We start from the raw sequence: 21,873 nt of genomic DNA on the forward strand, positions 1-21,873 counted from the left end.
CCCCCCGTGGGACAACCTGATTCCCTTGTATCCTCCCCCGCGCTTAGAACAGGGCTTTGCACATAGTAAGCGCTTAGCAAATACCATCATCATCATATCGGTGACACACAAGGACAACGTCTCACTGTCGGCCACGCCAGCTCCAGATGCTAAGGACAGGCAGGGACCCACAACCGTCTTTCCATCACACGTTCACAGCCGGTCGGTGCGCGGCCTTAACCCGCAATTAGATCCCGAGATCTGAACCTCAAGTCAAAATGCCGCAACTTTGAACCCATTTTACCCTAACGATGGTAGAAGAGAAGCAGTGTGGCTCAGTGGAAAGAGCCCGGGCTTTGGAGTCAGAGGTCACGGGCTCAAATCCCGGCTCCGCCGATTGTCAGCTGGGTGACTTTGGCCAAGTCACCTCCCTTCTCTGGGCCTCAGTTACCTCATCTGTAAAATGGGGATTAAGGCTGTGAGCCCCCAGTGGGACAACCTGATCACCTTGTAACCAGTGGACTGTGAGCCCACTGTTGGGTAGGGACTGTCTCTATATGTTGCTAACTTGTACTTCCCAAGCGCTTAGTACAGTACTCTGCACACAGTAAGCGCTCAATAAATATGATTGATTGATTGTAACCTCCCCAGCGCTTAGAATGGTGCTATTTATTTTATTTTCCTCAAATGTTTTGTTTTGTGGTCCGTCTCCCCCTTCTAGACTGTGAGCCTGCTGTTGGGTAGGGACCGTCTCTATAAGTTGCCGACTTGGACTTCCCAAGCGCTTAGTCCAGTGCTCTGCACACAGTAAGTGCTCAATAAATACGACTGATTGATTGCTTTGCACATAGTGCTTAATAAATGCCGTTATTATTACTATAACAATGTGAACCACGAAAGCACACCTTGTTTTACCAAAATTCCTCCCCAGCGCTTAGAACGGTGCCATTTTCATCTCTGTCTCCCCCCTTTTAGACTGTGAGCCCACTGTTGGGTAGGGACTGTCTCTATATGTTGCCAATTTGTACTTCCCAAGTGCTTAGTACAGTGCTCTGCACATAGTAAGCGCTCAATAAATACGATTGATGATGATGATGATTTATTTTATTTTGTTAATATGTTTTGTCCTGTTCTCTGTCTCCCCCTTCTAGACTGTGAGCCCACTGTTGGGTAGGGACCGTCTCTATAAGTTGCCAACTTGGACTTCCCAAGCGCTTAGTCCAGTGCTCTGCACACAGTAAGCGCTCAATAAATACGATTGCTTTGCACAGTGCTTAATAAATGCCATTATTATTATTATAACAATGTGAACCACGAAAGCACACCTTATTTTACCAAAATTCATTCAGTGGTATTTATTGAGCGCTGACTAGGTGCAGATCCCTGTACTCAATGCTCGGGAGAGTCTAATACAGAGATGGCAGACAATCATCATCATCATCATCATCAATCGTATTTATTGAGCGCTTACTGTGTGCAGAGCACTGTACTAAGCGCTTGGGAAGTACAAGTTGGCAACATATAGAGACAGTCCCTACCCAACAGTGGGCTCACAGTCTAAAAGGGGGAGACAGAAAACAAATCCAAACATACTAACAAAATAAAATAAATAGAATAGATGTGTACAAGTATCACAAGACACAATCCCTGCTCACGACAAGTTTCCCGTCTGGAGATTCTCCAGAGTTGTGAACGCACTCAGGGTAACAGAGCTACTGGAGACTGTAAACTCCTCACGGGTGAGGAACATATCAACTCTGTTATATTGCCCTCTCCCAGGCGCTTAGTATAGTGCTCTGCACCCAGTAAGCGCTCAATAAATATGACTGATTGATTGCTTTGCACACAGTGCTTAATAAATGCCATTATTATTATTCTAACAATGTGAACCACGACAGCACACCTTGTTTTACCAAAATTCATTCAGTGGTATTTATTGAGCGCTTGGGTAGGGACTGCCTCTATATGTTGCCAGCTTGTACTTCCCAAGCGCTTAGTACAGTGCTCTGCACACAGTAAGCGCTCAATAAATACGATTGATTGACTGATTGATTATTATTATTCTAACAATGTGAACCACGAAAGCACACCTTTATTTTACCCAAATTCATTCAGTGGTATTTATTGAGCGCTGACTAGGTGCAGAACTCTGTACTCAATGCTCGGGACCGTCTAATACGGAGATGGCAGACACAATCATCATCATCATCATCATCAATCGTATTTATTGAGCGCTAACTGTGTGCAGAGCACCGTACTAAGCGCTTGGGAAGTACCAAACACACTAACAAAATAAAATAAATAGAATAGATGTGTACAAGTATCACAAGACCCAATCCCTGCCCACGACAAGTTTCTCGTCTGGAGATTCTCCAGAGCTGTGAACGCACTCAGGGTTAACAGAGCTACTGGAGACTGTAAACTCCTCACGGGTGAGGAACATATCAACTCTGTTATATTGTCCTCTCCCAGGCGCTTAGTACAGTGCTCTGCACCCAGTAAGTGCTCAATAAATACGACTGATTGATTGCTTCGCACATAGTGCTTAATAAATGCCATTATTATTATTCTAACAATGCGAACCACGAAAGCACACCTTATTTTACCCAAATTCATTCAGTGGTATTTACTGAGCGCTGACTAGGTGCAGAACCCTGTACTCAATGCTCGGGACCGTCTAATACAGAGATGGCAGACACAATCATCATCATCATCATCATCAATCGTATTTATTGAGCGCTTACTGTGTGCAGAGCACTGTACTAAGCGCTTGGGAAGTATAAGTTGGCAACATATAGAGACGGTCCCTACCCAACAGTGGGCTCACAGTCTAAAAGGGGACAAAACCAAACATACTAACAAAATAAAATAAATAGAATAGATGTGTACAAGTATCACAAGACACAATCCCTGCCCACGACAAGTTTCTCCTCTGGAGATTCTCCAGAGTTGTGAACGCACTCAGGGTAACAGAGCTACTGGAGACTGTAAACTCCTCACGGGTGAGGAACATATCTATCACCTCTGTTATATTGTCCTCTCCCAAGCGCTTAGTACAGTGCTCTGCACCCAGTAAGTGCTCAATAAACACCACCGATTGTTGAATGTATTTATACTGCGCCAGAGAGGTTCCTCAAGAGGGTCGCTGACTTTTGTCACAGGAGCAAACGGGATGTTTCCATTTTCCCGGGTGATTTTCCACTCCCTCTCCCACCTCAAACCTTCCCTGCTCTTTCCCCTCCTTCCCCCAAGGCCAGTTTTTTGACAATTGTTTCTCCCCTGACCCCCAGCTCCCATCCCTCATCCCCCCGACCCCTCAACCGCCATCATCCTATCTGTCGAAACGCCAAAAGGGTCTTCGGGGGAGAGTCGCCCGTACCCGCGAAGGCGTCGTTAATGGCCCGGAAAAGGATGGCAGCGGGCAAGCCGTGGGCCGGTCCACAGGAGGTGAGCAAAGACGAGAGTTATTATTCTACATTGGTTTCCAACCGATGTGGTCTCCACCAACCAATCGTATTTACTGAGCGCTTACTGTGTGCACAGCACTGTACTAAGCGCTTGGGAAGTCCAGGTTGGCAACATCTAGAGACGGTCCCTACCCAACAGCGGGCTCACAGTCTAGAAGAAAGTGTTACATTCAAGCCTCTGACACGGAGTCAACAAATGGATCACCTTGTCTTGCTCGGGAAAGACCCAAAGACCCACGATTACGTATACTGAACCCCCCAGAGTCAGGATTCATTCGTTCATTCAATCGCATTTATTGAGCGCTTACTGTGTGCAGAGCACTGTATGAAGCGCTTGGGAAGTCCAAGTTGGCAACACACAGAGACGGTCCCTACCCAACAATCGATCAATCGTATTTATTGAGCGCTTACTGTGTGTAGAGCACTGGACTAAGCGCTTGGGAAGGACAAGTTGGCAACACGCAGAGATGGTCCCTACCCAACAGTGGGCTCACAGTCTAGAAGGGGGAGACAGGTGACAAAGCGCTTAGTACAGTGCTCTGCACATAGTAAGCGCTCAATAAATACGATTGATTGATTGATTGATTAAAACAGAATAAATATGTACAAGTCAAATAAATAGAGTAATATGTGCAAACATATAAACAGGTGCAGTGGGGAGGGGAAGGAGGTAAGGCAGGTGGGGGGGGGGCGGTAAAAGTCCTACTGAGAGCTCACCTCCTCCAGGAGGCCTTCCCAGACTGAGCCTCCCCCTTCTCCTCTCCTCTTCCTCCCCATCGCCACCCTCCCCAGAGCACTTGTGTATATTTATACATATTTATTACTCTATTTTGTTAATTCATTCATTCAATTCATTCAATTGTATTTATTGAGCGCTTACTGTGTGCAGACCACTGTACCAAGATGATGTGTATATAGCTATAATTCTATTTATTCTGATAGTATACTTTGTTCTATAAAGAAACGAAGCCCTGCTTAGACGGGGCCAACTGACTCATGCCCACGAGAAAGCGTTCTGCCTCAGGTCTTGCAGATAATAGTAATAATGCCAATGATGGCATCTGTTAAGCGCTTACTACGTGCAAAGCACTGTTCTAAGCGCTGGGGACACACACAGGGTGATCGAGATGTCCCCCGTGGGGCTCACAGTCTTAATCTCCATTTTGCAGGCGAGATGACTGAGGCTCAGAGAAGTGTTGCCCAAGGTCACACAGCAGACACGTGGCGGAGTCGGAATTCGAACCCATGACCTCTGACTCCAAAGCCGGGGCTCTTTCCACCGAGCCACGCTGCTTCTCTTGTCCAGATCTTTCTCAGACCCTCCCGTGCTGAGCGGAAGGGGCACGTCTACAGATCACTTATAGATTTTTCCCACTTCGGTTTGGAAGAAATGTCGCTGTTGAGGAAGCCCCGGCGGGCTGTCAGAGCGGTCTCATCGATTTGCTTTGATAGAATTATAGCTATATACACACATCATTAACAAAATAGAGTAATAAATATGTATAAATATGCACAAGTGCTCTGGGGAGGGCGGCGATGGGGAGGAAGAGGAGAGGAAAAGGGGGAGGCTCAGTCTGGGAAGGCCTCCTGGAGGAGGTGAGCTCTCAGTAGGACTTTTACCGCCCCCCCCCACCCGCCTTACCTCCTTCCCCTCCCCACCGCACCTGCATATATGTTTGCACATATTTATTACTCTATTTATTTGACTGGTACATATTTATTCTGTTTTACTTTGTTAATATGTTCCGTTTTGTCGTCTGCCTCCCCCTTCTAGACTGTGAGCCCGCTGTTGGGTAGGGGCCGTCCCTGTGTGTTGCCCACTTGTACTTCCCAAGCGCTTAGTACAGTGCTCTGCACACAGTAAGCGCTCAATAAATTTGTACAAAACAAAACATATTGACAAAATAAAATAAATAGAATAAATATGTACAAAATGTCCACATTTCATTTTGTTGTCTGTCTCCCCCTTCTAGACTGTGAGCCCACTGTTGGGTAGGGACCGTCTCTATATGTTGCCAACTTGTACTTCCCAAGCGCTTAGTACAGTGCTCTGCACACAGTAAGCACCCAATAAATATGACTGACTGAATGAATGAATGAATGAAAGGGAGAGGCGGAGCCTCGATAATAACGATAATGATGATAATACTAATACTACAAATAGTAATGGTACTGGTTTATTCATTCAATTGTATTTATTGAGCGCTTACTGTGTGCAGAGCACTGTATTAAGCGCTTACTATGTGCCGAGCACTGTTCTAAGCACTGGGGTAGATACAAGTTAAGCAGTTGGACACAGCCCCAATCCCACCAGGGGCTCATGCTTTTAATCCCCATTTTCCAGATGAGGTAACAGACCCAGAGAAGTGAAGTGACTTGCCCAAGGTCACACAGCAGATATGTGGCAGGGCCGGGATTAGAATCCAGGTCCTACTGACTCCTGGGCCCGGGCTCTATCAGCTAAGCCACGTTTCTTATTAATAATAATAATAATAATAATAATGGCATTTATTAAGCGCTTACTATGTGCAAAGCACTGTTCTAAGTGCTGAGGAGGTTACAAGGTGATCAGGTTGTCCCATGGGAGGCTCACAGTCTTAATCCCCATTTTACAGATGAGGGAACTGAAGCACAGAGAGGTGAAGTGACTTGCCCAAAGTCACACAGCTGACAATTGGCGGAGCCAGGATTTGAACCCATGACCTCTGACTCCCAAGCCCGGGCTCTTTCCACTGAGCCACGCTGCTTCTCTGGCAGATATGTGGCAGGGCCGGGACTAGAATCCAGGTTCTATTGACTCCTGGGCCCGGGCTCTATCAGCTAAGCCACGCTGCGTAATAATAATAATAATAATAACAGCATTTATTAAGCGCTTATTATATGCAAAGCACTGTTCTAAGTGCTGGGGAGGTTACAAGATGATCAGGTTGTCCCATGGGAAGCTCACAGTCTTAATCCCCATTTTCCAGATGAGGGAACTGAGGCACAGAGAGGTGAAGTGACTTGCCCAAGGTCACACAGCAGATATGTGGCAGGGCCGGGATTAGAATCCAGGTCCTACTGACTCCTGGGCCTGGGCTCTATCAGCTAAACCACGCTGCATAATGATAATAATAATAATAATAATAATAATAATAATAATAATAGCATTTATTAAGCACTTATGTGCAAAGCACTCTTCTAAGTGCTGGGGAGGTTACAAGATGATCAGGTTGCCCCACGGGAGGCTCACAGTCTTAATCCCCATTTTCCAGATGAGGGAACTGAGGCACAGAGAAGTGAAGTGACTTGCCCAAGGTCACACAGCAGGTATGCGGCAGGGCCGGGATTAGAATCCAGGTCCTACTGACTCCTGGGCCGGGGCTCTATCAGCTAAGCCATGCTGCTTAATAATAATAATAATGGCATTTATAAAGCGCTTATTATGTGCAAAGCACTGTTCTAAGTGCTGGGGAGGTTACAAGATGATCAGGTTGCCCCACGGGAGGCTCACAGTCTTAATCCCCATTTTCCAGATGAGGGAACTGTGGCCCAGAGAAGTGAAGTGACTCGCCCAAAGTCACACAGCTGACAACTGGCGGAGCCAGAATTTGAACCCATGACCTCTGAATCCAAATCCTGGGCTCTTTCCACTGAGCCACGCTGCTTCTCTGGTAGATATATGGCAGGGCCAGGATTAGAATCCAGGTCCTACTGACTCCCGGGCCCAAGCTCTATCAGCTAATCCATGCTTCTTAATAGTAATAATAATAATAATAATAATAATAACGGCATTTATTAAGTGCTTACTATGTTCAAAGCACTGTTCTAAGTGCTGAGGAGGTTACAAGGTGATCAGGCTGTCCCATGGGAGGCTCACAGTCTTAATCTCCATTTTACAGATGAGGTAACTGAGGCCCAGAGAAGTGAAGTGACTTGCCCGAAGTCACACAGCTGACAATTCGCAGAGCCGGGATTTGAACCCACGACCTCTGACTCCCAAGCCCGGGCTCTTTCCACTGAGCCACACTGCTTCTTACTGCTCCGCGGAGGGCTTGGAGAGCGAGCGGAGAGACCGTGGACGGAGATGCGCGTACAGAGCGGCGCTGACCGAACTCAATCTGTCGTATTTATTGAGCGCTTCCTGTGCGCAGAGCACTGTACTAAGCGCTTGGGAAGTCGAAGGTGGCAACATATAGAGACGGTCCCTACCCGACAGTGGGCTCACAGTCTAGAAGACGTCGCTCTAGAATTCATTCCGCCATCAAGGCTCGGCCGTTTGGAAGAGACGCGGGCCGAAAGGCAGCAGGGTGGAAGGCGGGGACACGGTAACCGGGGAATTGCTGCTCACCACATCAATCAATCAATCCATCCTATTTATTGAGCGCTTACTGTGTGCAGAGCACTGGACTAAGCGCTTGGGAAGTCCACGTTGGCAACGTAGAGAGACGGTCCCTACCCAACAGCGGGCTCACAGTCTAGAAGGGGGAGACGGACAACAAAACTAAATATATAAACCCAATAAAATAAATAGAATAAATATGTAAATCCCACCTCACCAGGGCTATGAGAGTTGCACCGTGAGAGAGACAAATACGGAAACACTTGCAGCACGGGGAATTCGCCACACCGGGGAAATTTCCAGACAGAAAGAATCGACCGGTTCGAGAAGTGCGGGATAAAAACCGGCAGACAAACGGCTCCCAAAGGATGATGATGATGATGGCATTTGTTCAGCGCTTACTATGTGCAAAGCACTGGGAAGGAAACAAGGTGATCAGGTTGTCCCACGTGGCGCTCACAATCTTAATCCCCATTATCCAGATGAGGTCACTGAGGCACGGAGAAGCGTGGCTCAGTGGAAAGAGCCTGGGCTTTGGAGTCAGAGGTCATGGGTTTAAATCCCAGCTCCGCCAACTGTCAGCCGTGTGGCTTTGGGCAAGTCAGTTCACTTCTCTGGGCCTCAGTTACCTCATCTGGAAAATGGGGATTAAAACTGTGAGCACCCCCCCATGGGACAACCTGATGATGACGATGAGGGCAATTGTTGGCATTTGTTCAGCGCTTACTATGTGCAAAGCGCTGTTCTAAGCGCTGGGAAGGATACAAGGTGATCAGGTTGTCCCATGTGGGGCTCACAATCTTAATCCCCATTTTCCAGATGAGGTCACTGAGGCACAGAGAAGCGTGGCTCAGTGGAAAGAGCCTGGGCTTTGGAATCAGAGGTCATGGGTTCAAATCCAACTGTCAGCTGTGTGGCTCTGGGCAAGTCACTTCACTTCTCTGGGCCTCAGTTACCTCATCTGTAAAATGGTGATTAAAGCTGTGAGGCCCCCCCATGGGACAACCTGATCACCTTGTAACCTCCCCAGCGCTTAGAACAGTACTTTGCAAATAGTAAGCGCTTAACAAATATCACCATTATCATTATTATATTATCATTAAGTGACTTGCCCAAAGTCACACAGCTGAGAAGTGGCGGAGCTGGGATTAGAACCCAGGTCCTCTGATTCCCTGCCCCATACTCTTTCTGCTCAACCGTGCCACTTCTTTACGCACCTCGCTCGACTGTACACACCCAAACAGCAACAATGGAAAGCAATAACAATAAAAAAACCCAATAATAATAATAATAATAATAATGATGGTATTTGTTAAGCGCTTACTCCATGCAAAGCACTGTTCTGAGCGCTGGGGAGGATACAAGGTGATCAGGTTGTCCCACGGGGGGCTCACAGTTTTAATCCCCATTTTACAGATGAGTTAACTGAGACACAGGGAAGTGAACTGACTTGCCCAAAGTCACACAGCTGACAAATTCAAATACGACTGAATGAATGAATGAAGCGGCGGAGCCGGGATTCGAACCCATGAACTCTGCCTCCCAAGCCCATCCACTTTCCACTGAGCCACGCTGTAGTAAGAGCTTAACAAGTACCATAATTATTTAAGCGCTTAGGCTACTCCAAGGGGTGTCTGAGGCTAGGGGGATCCATCATCGTCAGAAGGCTAGATGTCAAGGACATCTAGAAGAGACATGAGAAGCGGCGGGGCTCAGTGGAAAGCGCCCGGGCTTTGGAGTCGGAGGTTGTGGGTTCGAATCCCGGCTCTGCCAACTGTCAGCTGGGTGACTTTGGGCCAGTCACTTCACTTCTCTGGGCCTCAGTTCCCTCATCTGTCGAATGGGGATGAAGACTGTGAGCCCCCCGTGGGACAACCTGATCACCCTGTAACCTCCCCAGCACTTAGAACAGTGCTTTGCACATAGTAGGTGCTTAATAAATGCCATCATTATTATTATTATTTTCTGTGCCAGTTCCCTCATCTGTAAAATGCGGATTAGGACTGTGAGCCCCCCGTGGGGCAACCTGATCACCTTGTAACCTCCCCAGCACTTGGAACAGTGCTTTGCACATAGTAAGCGCTTAATAAATGCCATTATTATTATTATTTTCTGTGCCAGTTCCCTCATCTGTAAAATGCGGATTAGGACTGTGAGCCCCCCATGTGACAACCTGATCACCTTGTAACCTTCCCAGCACTTAGAGCAGTGCTTTGCACATAGTAAGTGCTTAATAAACGCCATCATTATTATTATTATTATTATTATTTTCTGTTCCAGTTCCCTCATCTGCAAACTGTGGATTAAGACTGTGAGCCCCCCGTGGGACAACCTGATCACCTTGTAACCTCCCCAGCGCTTAGAGCAGTGCTTTGCACATAGTAAGCGCTTAATAAATGCCATCATTATTATTATTATTTTCTGTGCTAGTTCCCTCATCTGTAAAATGTGGATGAAGACTGTGAGCCCCCCGTGGGACAACCTCATCACCTTGTAACCTCCCCAGCGCTTAGAGCAGTGCTTTGCACATAGTAAGTGCTTAATAAACGCCATCATTATTATTATTATTATTTTCTGTGCCAGTGACCTCATCTGTAAAATGGGGATTAAGACTGTGAGCTCCGCGTGGGACAACCTGATCACCCTGTAACCTCCCCAGCGCTTAGAACAGTGCTTTGCACATAGTAAGTGCTTAATAAATGCCATCCAAAACAAAAAAGGGACCCCAACCCTGACTCCCAGCATCCTCTGTTGTCCCCGTCAGACAAAACACTGGCCCGAATCAATCTCCAGCCTAATACGGTGCTTTTTTTAGGCCCTTAATAGCACTCGACAATCCTGATGCTAAACGCACACGGGAGCGTCCGCTGAACACCCCGCCGCCGGATCGGTTTCCCCCAAACCAGGACGGCCTTTCCAACGAAAACGAGGTTTCGACGCACTGCTCCCCCAGACCCGCCGCCTACGCGCTAGACGCCGCGAGACGCTTTCCATCACTCACTATTTGGTGGTCCCGTCGCCTGGTAGGGCGGGTACGAAGCCGAGACCGTCGGCCGAGAGAAGACCGGAGGCTCATCCCCGAACACCACGATCATCACCTGGATCAATCCCAGCAAGTCGGACTGAGGCTGAAGGGAAGGGAAATGAAGGCAGAAACTGAGCGGGAGAAATTGAGCAAATTAAGCGGGGAAGCCTAGTGGATGGAGCCGGGGCCTGGGGGTTAGAAGGTCATGGGTTCTAATGCTGCCTCTGCCACTAGTCTGCTGGGTGACCTTGGGCCCCGTTCTAAGCGCTGGGGAGGTTACAAGGTGATCAGGTTGTCCCACGGGGGACTCACGGTCTTAATCCCCATTTTACAGATGAGGGAACTGAGGCTCAGAGAAGTTAGGTGACTTGCCCAAGGCCACACAGCAGGCATGGGACGGAGCCGGGATTCGAACCCCTGACCTCTGACTCCAAAGCCCGGGCTCTTTCCACTGAGCCACGCTGCTTCTCTATATACAAAGGGGTGAGGGCTACTTGAAAGGAAATTCAATAATATTTGTTGGGCGCTTATTCTCAGAAGAGCACAAAAATGCCCGAGAGGTTGCAAAGGGGTAACAGCTTGTACTTCCCAAGCGCTTAGTACAGTGATCTGCACACAGTAAGCGCTCAATACGATTGAATGAACAGCCATGATCCTTGCCCTCAAGGAGCTTACAATCTAGTGGCGAAACTGGCAAAGGATAATATGTTAATATGTTAAATATGTTTTGTTTTGTTCTCTGTCATCATCAATCGTATTTATTGAGCGCTTACTGTGTGCAGAGCACTGTACTAAACGCTTGCCTGTCTCCCCCTTCTAGACTGTGAGCCCACTGTTGGGCAGGGACCGTCTCTGTATGTTGCCAACTTGGCCTTCCCAAGCGCTTAGTACAGTGCTCTGCACACAGTAAGCGCTCAATAAATACAATTGATTGATTGATAGGTAAAGGACAGGAGAAGCAGTGACGCTAAGGAAACTTTAGCTCTATAATCTAGGGAAGGGAAACCAGCCTAAAAAGTGGTTCACGGGATTGAATCAGCTGCCGAAGAGCTTTCCTTGATATAAAATTGAAAAAAAACTCAAATAAAGGAATGAAAACCTCACAAACTCACAATGTGTTGCTTTTTTTTTTAAAAAAAAAAGTCTACTTACATGCTTCCACTCGTGTAGGTAAGGGAGATAGATCTTGCCGTTCGCATCCACGTGCTTTCCAGTTTTAATAGTCATTGAACTGGTGGGCTTAACAAAACAGATAGGGGGATTGTACGGGTAACTATCCAGAAGCCACAGGCAGATGGGAATGTTGTACGTGTTACCTTTCGAGAAAAAAGGAAAAAAGATCAGACATGCCCCTGTTTCGCTTTTCTTTTGACCCAACATCTTAAAAACTGCTCTCTCGAAGTGACTTTGACAATACTTTCAATCAGATCATAACATCCCGATTTTTCCCAGCGCTGAAAAAGGTAAGTTCGAAGTGGGTTCCGAAGTAATAATAACGGATGGCATTCTTTTAGACTGTGAGCCCACTGTTGGGTAGGGACTGTCTCTATGTGTTGCCAATTTGTACTTCCCAAGTGCTTAGCACAGTGCTCTGCACATAGTAAGCGCTCAATAAATACGATTGATTGATTTGCTAAGCTCTTACTATGCGCAAAGCACTAGAAGCAGAGAAGCAGCGTGGCTCAGTGGAAAGAGCGCGGGCTTTGGAGTCAGAGGTCATGGGTTCAAATCCCAGCTCCGCCACTTGTCAGCTGGGTGACTTTGGGCAAGTCGCTTCACTTCTCTGGGCCTCAGTTCCCTCATCTGGAAAATGGGGATTAAGACTGTAGGCCCCACGTGGGACAACCTGATCACCTTGTAAACTCCCCAGCGCTTAGAACAGTGCTTTGCACATAGTAAGCGCTTAATAAATGCCATCATTATTATTATTATTATTAAGTAGCGCACGATGCTTCAACTGAGACTGACAGTGTCCGTTTTCTATCACACCACACACCCAGGAAATATCGCAAGAATGGCCAAAACACACTATCGGCATAATAATAATAATGATGGCATTTATTAAGCGCTTTCTACGTGCAAAGCACTGTTCTAAGCGCTGGGGAGGTTACAAGGTGATCAGGTTGTCCCACGGGGGGCTCACAGTCTTCATCCCCATTTTACAGATGAGGGAACTGAGGCCCAGAGAAGTGAAGTGACTGGCCCAAAGTCACACAGCTGACAACTGGCAGAGCCGGGATTTGAACCCATGACCTCTGACTCCAAAGCCCGGGCTCTTTCCACTGGGCCACGCTTGCATTTGCAGGAAGGATTTTAGAAGAATTACATGTGACTCAGTAGAAGATTAAAGTAAGCCAAAAAGAGACACCCTGAAGCTCATAAGTGGATGTTATCTCCAAATAATTATACGGGCAGATTAAATCAATAAATCGTATTTATTGAGCGCTTACTGCGTGCAGAGCACTGGACTAAGCGCTTGGGAACTACAAGTTGGCAACATATAGAGACAGTCCCTACCCAACAGCGGGCTCACAGTCTAAAAGGGGGAGACAGAGAACAAAACCAAACATACTAACAAAATAAAATAAATAGAATAGATATGTACAAGTAAAATAAATAGAGTAATAAAAATGTACAAACATATATACATATATACAGGTGCTGTGGGGAAGGGAAGGAGGTAAGATGGGGGGCGGGGGGGGAGAATCAGAAGACCTGGGTTCTAATTCCAGCTCTGCCTCTTCTCTGCTGTGTGACCTTGGGCAAGTCCCTTCAGTTCTCTGGGCTTCAGTTCTCCTGCCCGTCAATCAACCAATCAATCGTATTTATTGAGCGCTTACTGTGTGCAGAGCACTGGACTAAGCACTTGGGAAGTACAAGTTGGGACTCGGCCCCTGCCCCACGTAGGACTCAGAATCTTAATCCCCATTTTACACAGGAGGTAACTGAGGCCTAGAGAAGTAAAGTGACTTGCCATGGTCACACACAGCAGATAATAATAATAATGATGATGACATTTATTAAGCGCTTACTATGTGCAAAGCACTGTTCTAAGCGCTGGGGAGGTTATAAGGTGATTGTGTTGTCCCACGTGGGGCTCACAGTCTTAATCCCCATTTGACAGATGAGGTAACTGAGGCACAGAAAATAATAATAATAATGACGGCATTTATTAAGAGCTTACTATGTGCAAAGCACTGTTTTAAGCGCTGGGGAGGTTACAAGGTGATCAGGTTGTCCCACGTGGGGCTCACAGTCTTCATCCGCATTTTACAGATGAGGTCACTGAGCACAGAAAATAATGATGGCATTTATTAAGCACTTACTATGTGCAAAGCACTGCTCTAAGCGCTGGGAAGGTTACAAGGTGATCAGGTTGTCCCACTTGGGGCTCGCAGTCTTAATCCCCATTCTACAGATAATAATAATAATAATGATGATAATGATGGTATTTGTTAAGCACTTACTATGTGCAAAGCACTGTTCTAAGCGCCAGGGGGATACAAGGTGATCAGGTTGTCCCACGGAGGGCTACATTCTTAATCCCCATTTTACAGATGAGGGAACTGAGGCCCAGAGAAGGGAAGTGACTTGCCCAAAGTCACCCAGCTGACAATTGGTGGAGCTGGGATTTGAACCCATGACCTCTGACTCCAAAGTAGATATGTGGCACAGCTCTTTTCCAAACACACAAATCCTTCCCAGCTATTTCCCAAACACCCACAGTTGAGTGATCGGAAGGTGCCACTCATTTCCAATACTAGGAAAATCAATATGGTGCAAGTTCCCAAAGACCCAACCCCATTTTGTTCAGGCAGATATTTTACAGTTTACAAGGCAGACACCCAAAACACAGGACAATAATCAATCAATCAATCATATTTATTGAGCGCTTACTGTGTGCAGAGCGCTGCACTAAGCGCTTGGGAAGTACTAGTTGGCAACTTATAGAGACGGGCCCTCCCCAACAGTGGGTTCACAGTCTAAAAATAATAAAAATAGAAAATAAAAAAAGCAGTAATGAAGGTTTACCTCTGTAAGACACAGGGATTGTTCCCGTGAGGCTCATTAGCTCCCTGGAATTGCCGTCGTTAAAAACTGAAAGGAAAGGAACATGCTGTTACATATTCACTTTTCGGAAAACGTGGCTGGGCGCTTATCTTTGCCTTTGAGAAGGTTTCCTTCTCGGGGGGGGGGGGGAATCCATTTTGTTGAGCCAATCAATCAACCAATCAATTGTATTTATTGATCGCTTACTGTGTGCACAGCACTGCACTAAGCGCTTGGGAAGTCCAAGTTGGCAACATGTAGAGACAGCCCCTACCCAACAGTGGGCTCACAGTCTAGAAAGGGGGAGACAGACAACAAGACAGAGCATATTAACAAAATAAAATAAATAGAATATGTACCAATAGAGTAATAAATCCGTACAAACGTATATACAGTCATTCAATCGTATTTATTAAGCGCTTACTGTGTGCAGAGCACTGGACTAGTGATCGAACGAGCTGAGGGAAAGGAGTCAAAGGCAGAAGACCAGACGGCCCAAGATCTGAGACCTCCCCAGAAAAGGGGGGAAGACGAGGGATTCATTCATTCATTCAATCGTATTTATTGAGCGCTTACTGTGTGCAGAACACTGTACTAAGCGCTTGGGAAATACAAGTTGGCAACACACAGAGACGGTCCCTACCCAACAGCCGGCTCCCAGTCTAGAAGGGGGAGACAGACGACAAAACGGAGCATATTAACTAAGTAAAACAGAATAAATATGTACAAGTCAAATAAATAGTCTATGTTGCCAATTTGTACTTCCCAAGCACTTAGTACAGTGCTCTGCACATAGTAAGCGCTCAATAAATACGATTGATGATGATGATGATGACAGAGTAATAAATATGTGCAAACATATATACAGGTGCGGTGGGGAGGGGAAGGAGGTAAGGCGGGTGGCGGGGGGCGGTAAAAGTCCTACTGAGAGCTCACCTCCTCCAGGAGGCCTTCCCAGACTGAACCTCACCCTTTTCCTCTCCTCTTCCTCCCCATCGCCGCCCTCCCCAGAGCACCTGTGCATATTTATACATATTTATTACTCTATTTTGTTAATGATGTGTATATAGCTATAATTCTATTTATTCTGATGGCATTGACACCTGTCTATTTGTTTTGTTTTGTTGTCTGTCTCCCCCTTCTAGACTGTGAGCCTGTTGTTGGGTAGGGACCATCTCTATATCATCATCATCAATCGTATTTATTGAGCGCTTACTGTGTGCAGAGCACTGTACTAAGCGCTTGGGAAGTCCAAGTTGGCAACACATAGAGACAGTCCCTACCCAACAGTGGGCTCACAGTCTAAAAGGGGGAGACAGAGAACAAAACCAAACATACTAACAAAATAAAATATATGCTGTCGATTTGTACTTCCCAAGCGCTTAGTACAGTGTTCTGCACACAGTAAGTGCTCAATAAATACAACTGAATGAATGAATGAATGAAATCAGGGGATTGAATGAATTCTCCAAGAGAGTGGGTGTCGATGGAGAATAGACGGGGAGCCAGAACTGAGCCTTGAGGGACCCCCCACCAAAGTTAGCAGGTGGGAGGGAGAGAGGGTGCCCAGGAAAGAGACTGAGAATGATGATGATGGCATTTGTTAAGCGCTTACTATGTGCAAAGCACTGTTCTAAGAGCTGGCGAGGATACAAGGCGATCAGGTTGTCCCACGGGGGGCTCACAGTCTTTGCACAGAGTAAGTGCTTAACAAATGCCATCGTTATTATTACTATTATTGGGGTTTTTTTTATTGTTATTGCTTTCCATTGTTGTTGTTCGGGTGCGTACAGTCGAGCGAGGTGCGTAAAGAAGTGGCATGGTTGAGCAGAAAGAGTATGGGGAAGGGAATCAGAGGACCCGGGTTCTAATCCCGGCTCCGCCACTTCTCAGCTGTGTGACTTTGGGCAAGTCACTTAATAATAATATAATAATAATAATGGTATTTGTTAAGTGCTTACTATGTGCAAGGCGCTGTTCTAAGCGCTGGGGAGGTTACAAGGTGATCAGGTTGTCCCGTGGGGGGCTCACAGTCTTAATCCCCATTTTGCAGATGAGGTAACTGAGGCCCAGAGAAGTTGTGACTTGCCCAAAGCCACCAGGGTGACAGTTGGCGGAGCTGGGATTTGAACCCACGACCTCTGACTCCAAAGCCCAGGCTCCTTCCACTGAGCCACGCTTCTCTGTGCCTCAGTGACCTCATCTGGAAAATGGGGATTAAGATTGTGAGCCCCACGTGGGACAACCTGATCACCTTGTATCCTTCCCAGCGCTTAGAACAGTGCTTTGCACATAGTAAGCGCTGAACAAATGCCATCATCATCATCATCCTTTGGGAGCCGTTTGTCTGCCGGTTTTTATCCCGCACTTCTCGAACTGGTCGATTCTTTCTGTCTGGATATTTCCCAGGTGTGGCGAATTCCCCGTGCTGCAAGTGTTTCCGTATTTGTCTCTCTCACGGTGCAACTCTCATAGCCCTGGTGAGGTGGGATGTACATACTTATTCTATTTATTTTATTTGGATTATATGTTTAGTTTTGTTGTCTGTCTCCCCCTTCTAGACTGTGAGCCCGCTGTTGGGTAGGGACCATCTCTAGACGTTGCCAACATGGACTTCCCAAGCGCTTAGTGCAGTGCTCTGCACACAGTAAGCGCTCAATAAATACGATGGATTGATTGATTGATTCATCCCCATTTTCCAGATGAGCAGCCAGAGAGATAGGAGGAGAACCAAGAGAACAATATCAATGAGGCCAAGGTTGGATAGCGTTCGACCGTCTCTAGATGTTGCCAACGTGGACTTCCCAAGCGCTTAGTCCAGTGCTCTGCACACAGTAAGCGCTCAATAAATACGATGGATTGATTGGTTGATTGATTCATCCCCATTTTCCAGATGAGCAGCCAGAGAGATAGGAGGAGAACCAAGAGAACAATATCAACGAGGCCAAGGTTGGATAGCGTTCCCGGGAGAAGGCGGGTGGTCCACAGTGTCGAAGAGGCCGAGGAGGATTAGGATGGAGTGGAGGCCGTTGGATTTGGCAGAAAGGTCAATGGTTTCCTTCGAGCGGGCCGAAACAGTAAACACAAAGTCCACACGAGGGTGAGCTTCCCTATAAGCGCTTAGTACAGTGCTCTGCACACAGTAAGCGCTCAATAAATACGATTGATGATAAATACGATTGATGATATAATGAATGTTTTCAATACGGCTCCATTTCATTTCTTTAAAGGGCCGGGGAATCTCCATGTCGATGTTTCCGGGTTCAAGCAGGGATTGTGCAAATACCGAAAACGGGGGGGGAAATAAAAACCATCAGAAAACCAGAGAGGTTTTCCAGCGCACGACTTACCGTATGCATCCAATAGAGGTTTGAGGTCTTTGTAGAGAGTGATAACATTGACAATTTCACGCAAGGTTAGGTCTCGGTATTTATACTGAAAAACAAAATTTACGGAGAATTTCAGGTTAGTGATGATAATGGTGGTGGTTAAGTGCTTACTATCGATCAATCAATCAATCGTATTTATGGAGCGCTTACTGTGTGCAGAGCACTGTACTAAGCGCTTGGGAAGTACAAGTTGGCAACATATAGAGACGGTCCCGACCCAACGGCGGGCTCTGTGCAAAGCACTGTTTGCTGCATTTTGCACTTCTCGAAGGAAAAGTTTACTAGTTACCAGAATCATCTGTGTAAGCACCCTGTGTACAGGAATTGGGCCAGCCCACTTTTATTTTTTTAAATGGTATTTGTTAAGCGCTATGTCCCAGGCACTGTATTAAGCGCTGAGAGCCGTACAACTGAATCAGGTTGGACACAGTCCATGTCCCACATGGGGCTCACGGTCTTAATCCTCATTTTACAGGTGAGGTAACTGAAGGCCCAGAGAAGCGAAGGGACTTATCCAAGGTCACACAGAGCTGACAAGAGGTGGAGCCAGGATTATTATTATTATTATTAATAATAATAATAATAACAATGTTTGTATTTGTTAAGCGCTTACTATGTGCAAAGCACTGTTCTGATTAGATTAGCACTGACTAGAACCCAGGTCTTTCTGAATGCCAGGTCTGCGCTCTATCCATTATGCCACACTGCCTCTCCATTAACGCTGAGAAGCAGCGTAGCTCAGTGGAAAAGAGCCCGGGCTTTGGAGTCCGAGGTCATGGGTTCAAATCCCGGCTCCGCCAATTGTCAGCTGGGTGACTTTGGGCAAGTCACTTCACTTCTCTGGGCCTCAGTTCCCTCATCTGGAAAATGGGGGTGAAGACTGTGAGCCCCCCGTGGGGCAACCTGATCACCTTGTAACCTCCCCAGCGCTTAGAACAGTGCTTTGCACATAGTAAGCGCTTAATAAATGCCATCAAAAAAAAAATTAATCCACTGTGTTTAAATTGTACTCACCCAAATGCTTACTACAGGGCTCTGCACACAATAATAAGTGCTCAAAAAATAGCACCAACTGATTCATAGTCACAAGGAAGCAGCGTGGCTCAATAGGAAAGAGCCTGGGCTTTGGAGTCAGAGGTCCTGGGTTCAAATCCCAGCTCCGCCAATTGTCAGCTGGGTGACTTTGGGGAAGTCACTTCCCTTCTCCGTGCCTCAGTTATTACCTCATCTGTAAAATGGGGATTAAGACCGTGAGCCCCACGAGGGACAACCTGATCACCTTGTAACCGCCCCAGCGCTTAGATCAGTGCTTTGCACATAGTAAGCGCTTAATAAATGCCATTAAAAAAAAGGAAACGGGGAAGAAAAATGCCCCTCAATTAGTGAAGTGTAACTACTTTCAGTTCCACAGTTGTCTTGTGGTAAAGAGGACTTGCATATATTTGTACGGATTTATTACTCTATTTATTTTACTTGTACATATTTACTATTCTATTTATTTTGTTAATGATGTGCATAGAGCTATAATTCTATTTGTTCTGACGATTTTGACACCTGTCTCCATGCTTTGTTTTGTTGTCTGTCTCCCCCCTTCTAGACTGTGAGCACGTTGTTGGGTGGGGACCGTCTCTAGATGCTGCCGACTTGGACTTCCCAAGCGCTTAGTACAGTGCTCTGCACACAGTAACAGCTCAATGAATACGACTGAATGAATGAATTAAATGAATGAATGAATAAATTAAATGAATGAATGAATTTCCCCCCCTCCATCCCCCCCTTACCTCCTTCCCTTCCCCACAGCACCTGTATATACGTATATGTTTGTACATATTTATTACTCTATTTATTTATTTATTTTACTTGTTCATATCTATTCTATTTATTTTATTTGGTTTATATGTTTTGTTTTGTTGTCTGTCTCCCCCTTCTAGACTGTGAGCCCACTGTTGGGTAGGGACTGTCTCTATATTTTGCCAACTTGTACTTCCCAAGCGCTTAGTACAGTGCTCGGCACACAGTAAGCACTCAATAAATATGATTGATTGATTGATTACAGGGAACACCTTTTTAACCCCAAAGCAAAGGCTGAGTGGCAGATTTTTTCCAAAAGAGTGTAATTAGCCACCAAGTTTCAACTGTGAAGAGGAAAAAATAAGACAGACAAGGCTGAAATGCACAGGCCCTGAAGGGAAGCAGTGTAGCCTAGCAAACACAGCCCGGGCCTGGAAATCAGAAGGAACTGGGTTCTAATCCCGGCACCACCATTTGCCTGCTGTGTGACCTTAGGCAAGTCACTTCACTTCTCTGGGCCTCAGTTACCTCCTCTGTAAAATGGGGATTGAGACTGTGAGCCTCATGGGAAGCAGTGTGGCTCAGCGGAAAGAGCCCGGGCTTTGGAGTCAGAGGTTATGGGTTCAAATCCCGGCTCCGCCAACTGTCAGCTGTGTGACTTTGGGCAAGTCACTTCACTTCTCCGTGCCTCAGTTATTACCTCATCTGTAAAATGGGGATTAAGACTGTAAACCCCACCGTGGGACAACCCGATCACCTTGTAACCTCCCCAGAGCTTAGAACAGTGAACTTCCTAAGCACATAGCAAGTGCCATTACTATTATTATTATTGTTATTATTATTATGTGGGACAGGGAGTGTGTCCAACCTGATTAACTTGTATCTTTCCTAACCCTTAGTGCAGTGACTGGTACATAATGAGCACTTAAAAACCATTTTAAAAAAAGGCAGGATGAAGCGGGGCAGGCATTAACATCCAAATTTTTCAGTCCCTGAAACATTCATTCATTCATTCAATCGTATTTATTGAGGGTTTACTGTGTGCACAGCACTGTACTAAGCGCTTGGGAAGTACAAGTTGGCAACATAACAGTACCCTACATGCCTCTCTGGGACAAAAAAGGCTTTTTTATGGTATTTATTAAGCACTTACTAAATGCCAGGCACTCTATTAAGGGCCGGGATAGATTCGGCTACTCAAATTTGAACTCAGTTCCAGTCTTATTTCCCAAGTCAAAGACCCCCCTCATTTCACGCCCAAATGCAATGGTGAACAGAACAGCCCGCTTGGCCGATGGAGCTGCGCAGATGATGGCTTCTCTGCTCAATCAGTCGCTACTATTTATTGAGCATCTGCTCTACGCAGAGCACTGTACTAAACACTTGGGAGAATACAATACATCCCCCAACCAACAGGCCACACAGCTCCCTGGACTGGCCCTAGAGCTCAACTAATCAACCAATCACATAATAATTCTGGTATTTGTTAAGCGCTTACCGTGTCCGTCCACACACACCCCCAGCGCTTAGAACAGTGCTTTGCACCTAGTAAGCGCTTTATAAATGCCATCATTAATAATGATGGCATTTATTAAGCGCTTACTAGGTGCAAAGCACTGTTCCAAGCACTGGGGAGGTTACAAGGTGATCAGGTTGTCCCACGGGGGGCTCACAGTCTTCATCCCCATTTTACAGATGAGGGAACTGAGGCCCAGAGAAGCGAAGTGACTTGCCCAAAGTTACCCAGCTGGCAACTGGAGGAGCCGGGATTTGAACTCATGACCTCTGACTCCAAAGCCCGGGCTCTTTCCACTGAGCCATGCTGCTATTCTATTTATTTTGTTAATGATA

General features: G+C 46.4%; 1 protein-coding gene across 4 annotated transcripts in view; it reads right to left on the reverse strand.

The window, feature by feature from the left end:
• Positions 1-21,873, reverse strand: part of TSG101 (tumor susceptibility 101) — a 73,951-nt gene that overhangs the window by 41,778 nt on the left and 10,300 nt on the right. For all 4 annotated transcript variants that reach the window (XM_038764809.1, XM_038764808.1, XM_038764807.1 and 1 more), the window contains exons 2-5: positions 18,193-18,277; positions 14,825-14,890; positions 11,945-12,108; positions 10,769-10,895 (exon numbers count right to left, since the gene is read on the reverse strand). In XM_038764809.1, the coding sequence (XP_038620737.1) occupies positions 10,769-10,895; positions 11,945-12,108; positions 14,825-14,890; positions 18,193-18,277 (442 nt within the window). The remainder of the gene's footprint in view (positions 1-10,768; positions 10,896-11,944; positions 12,109-14,824; positions 14,891-18,192; positions 18,278-21,873) is intronic.

This window comes from Tachyglossus aculeatus, chromosome 22 (assembly GCF_015852505.1).
Source record: "Tachyglossus aculeatus isolate mTacAcu1 chromosome 22, mTacAcu1.pri, whole genome shotgun sequence".
Classification (NCBI taxonomy): domain Eukaryota; kingdom Metazoa; phylum Chordata; class Mammalia; order Monotremata; family Tachyglossidae; genus Tachyglossus; species Tachyglossus aculeatus.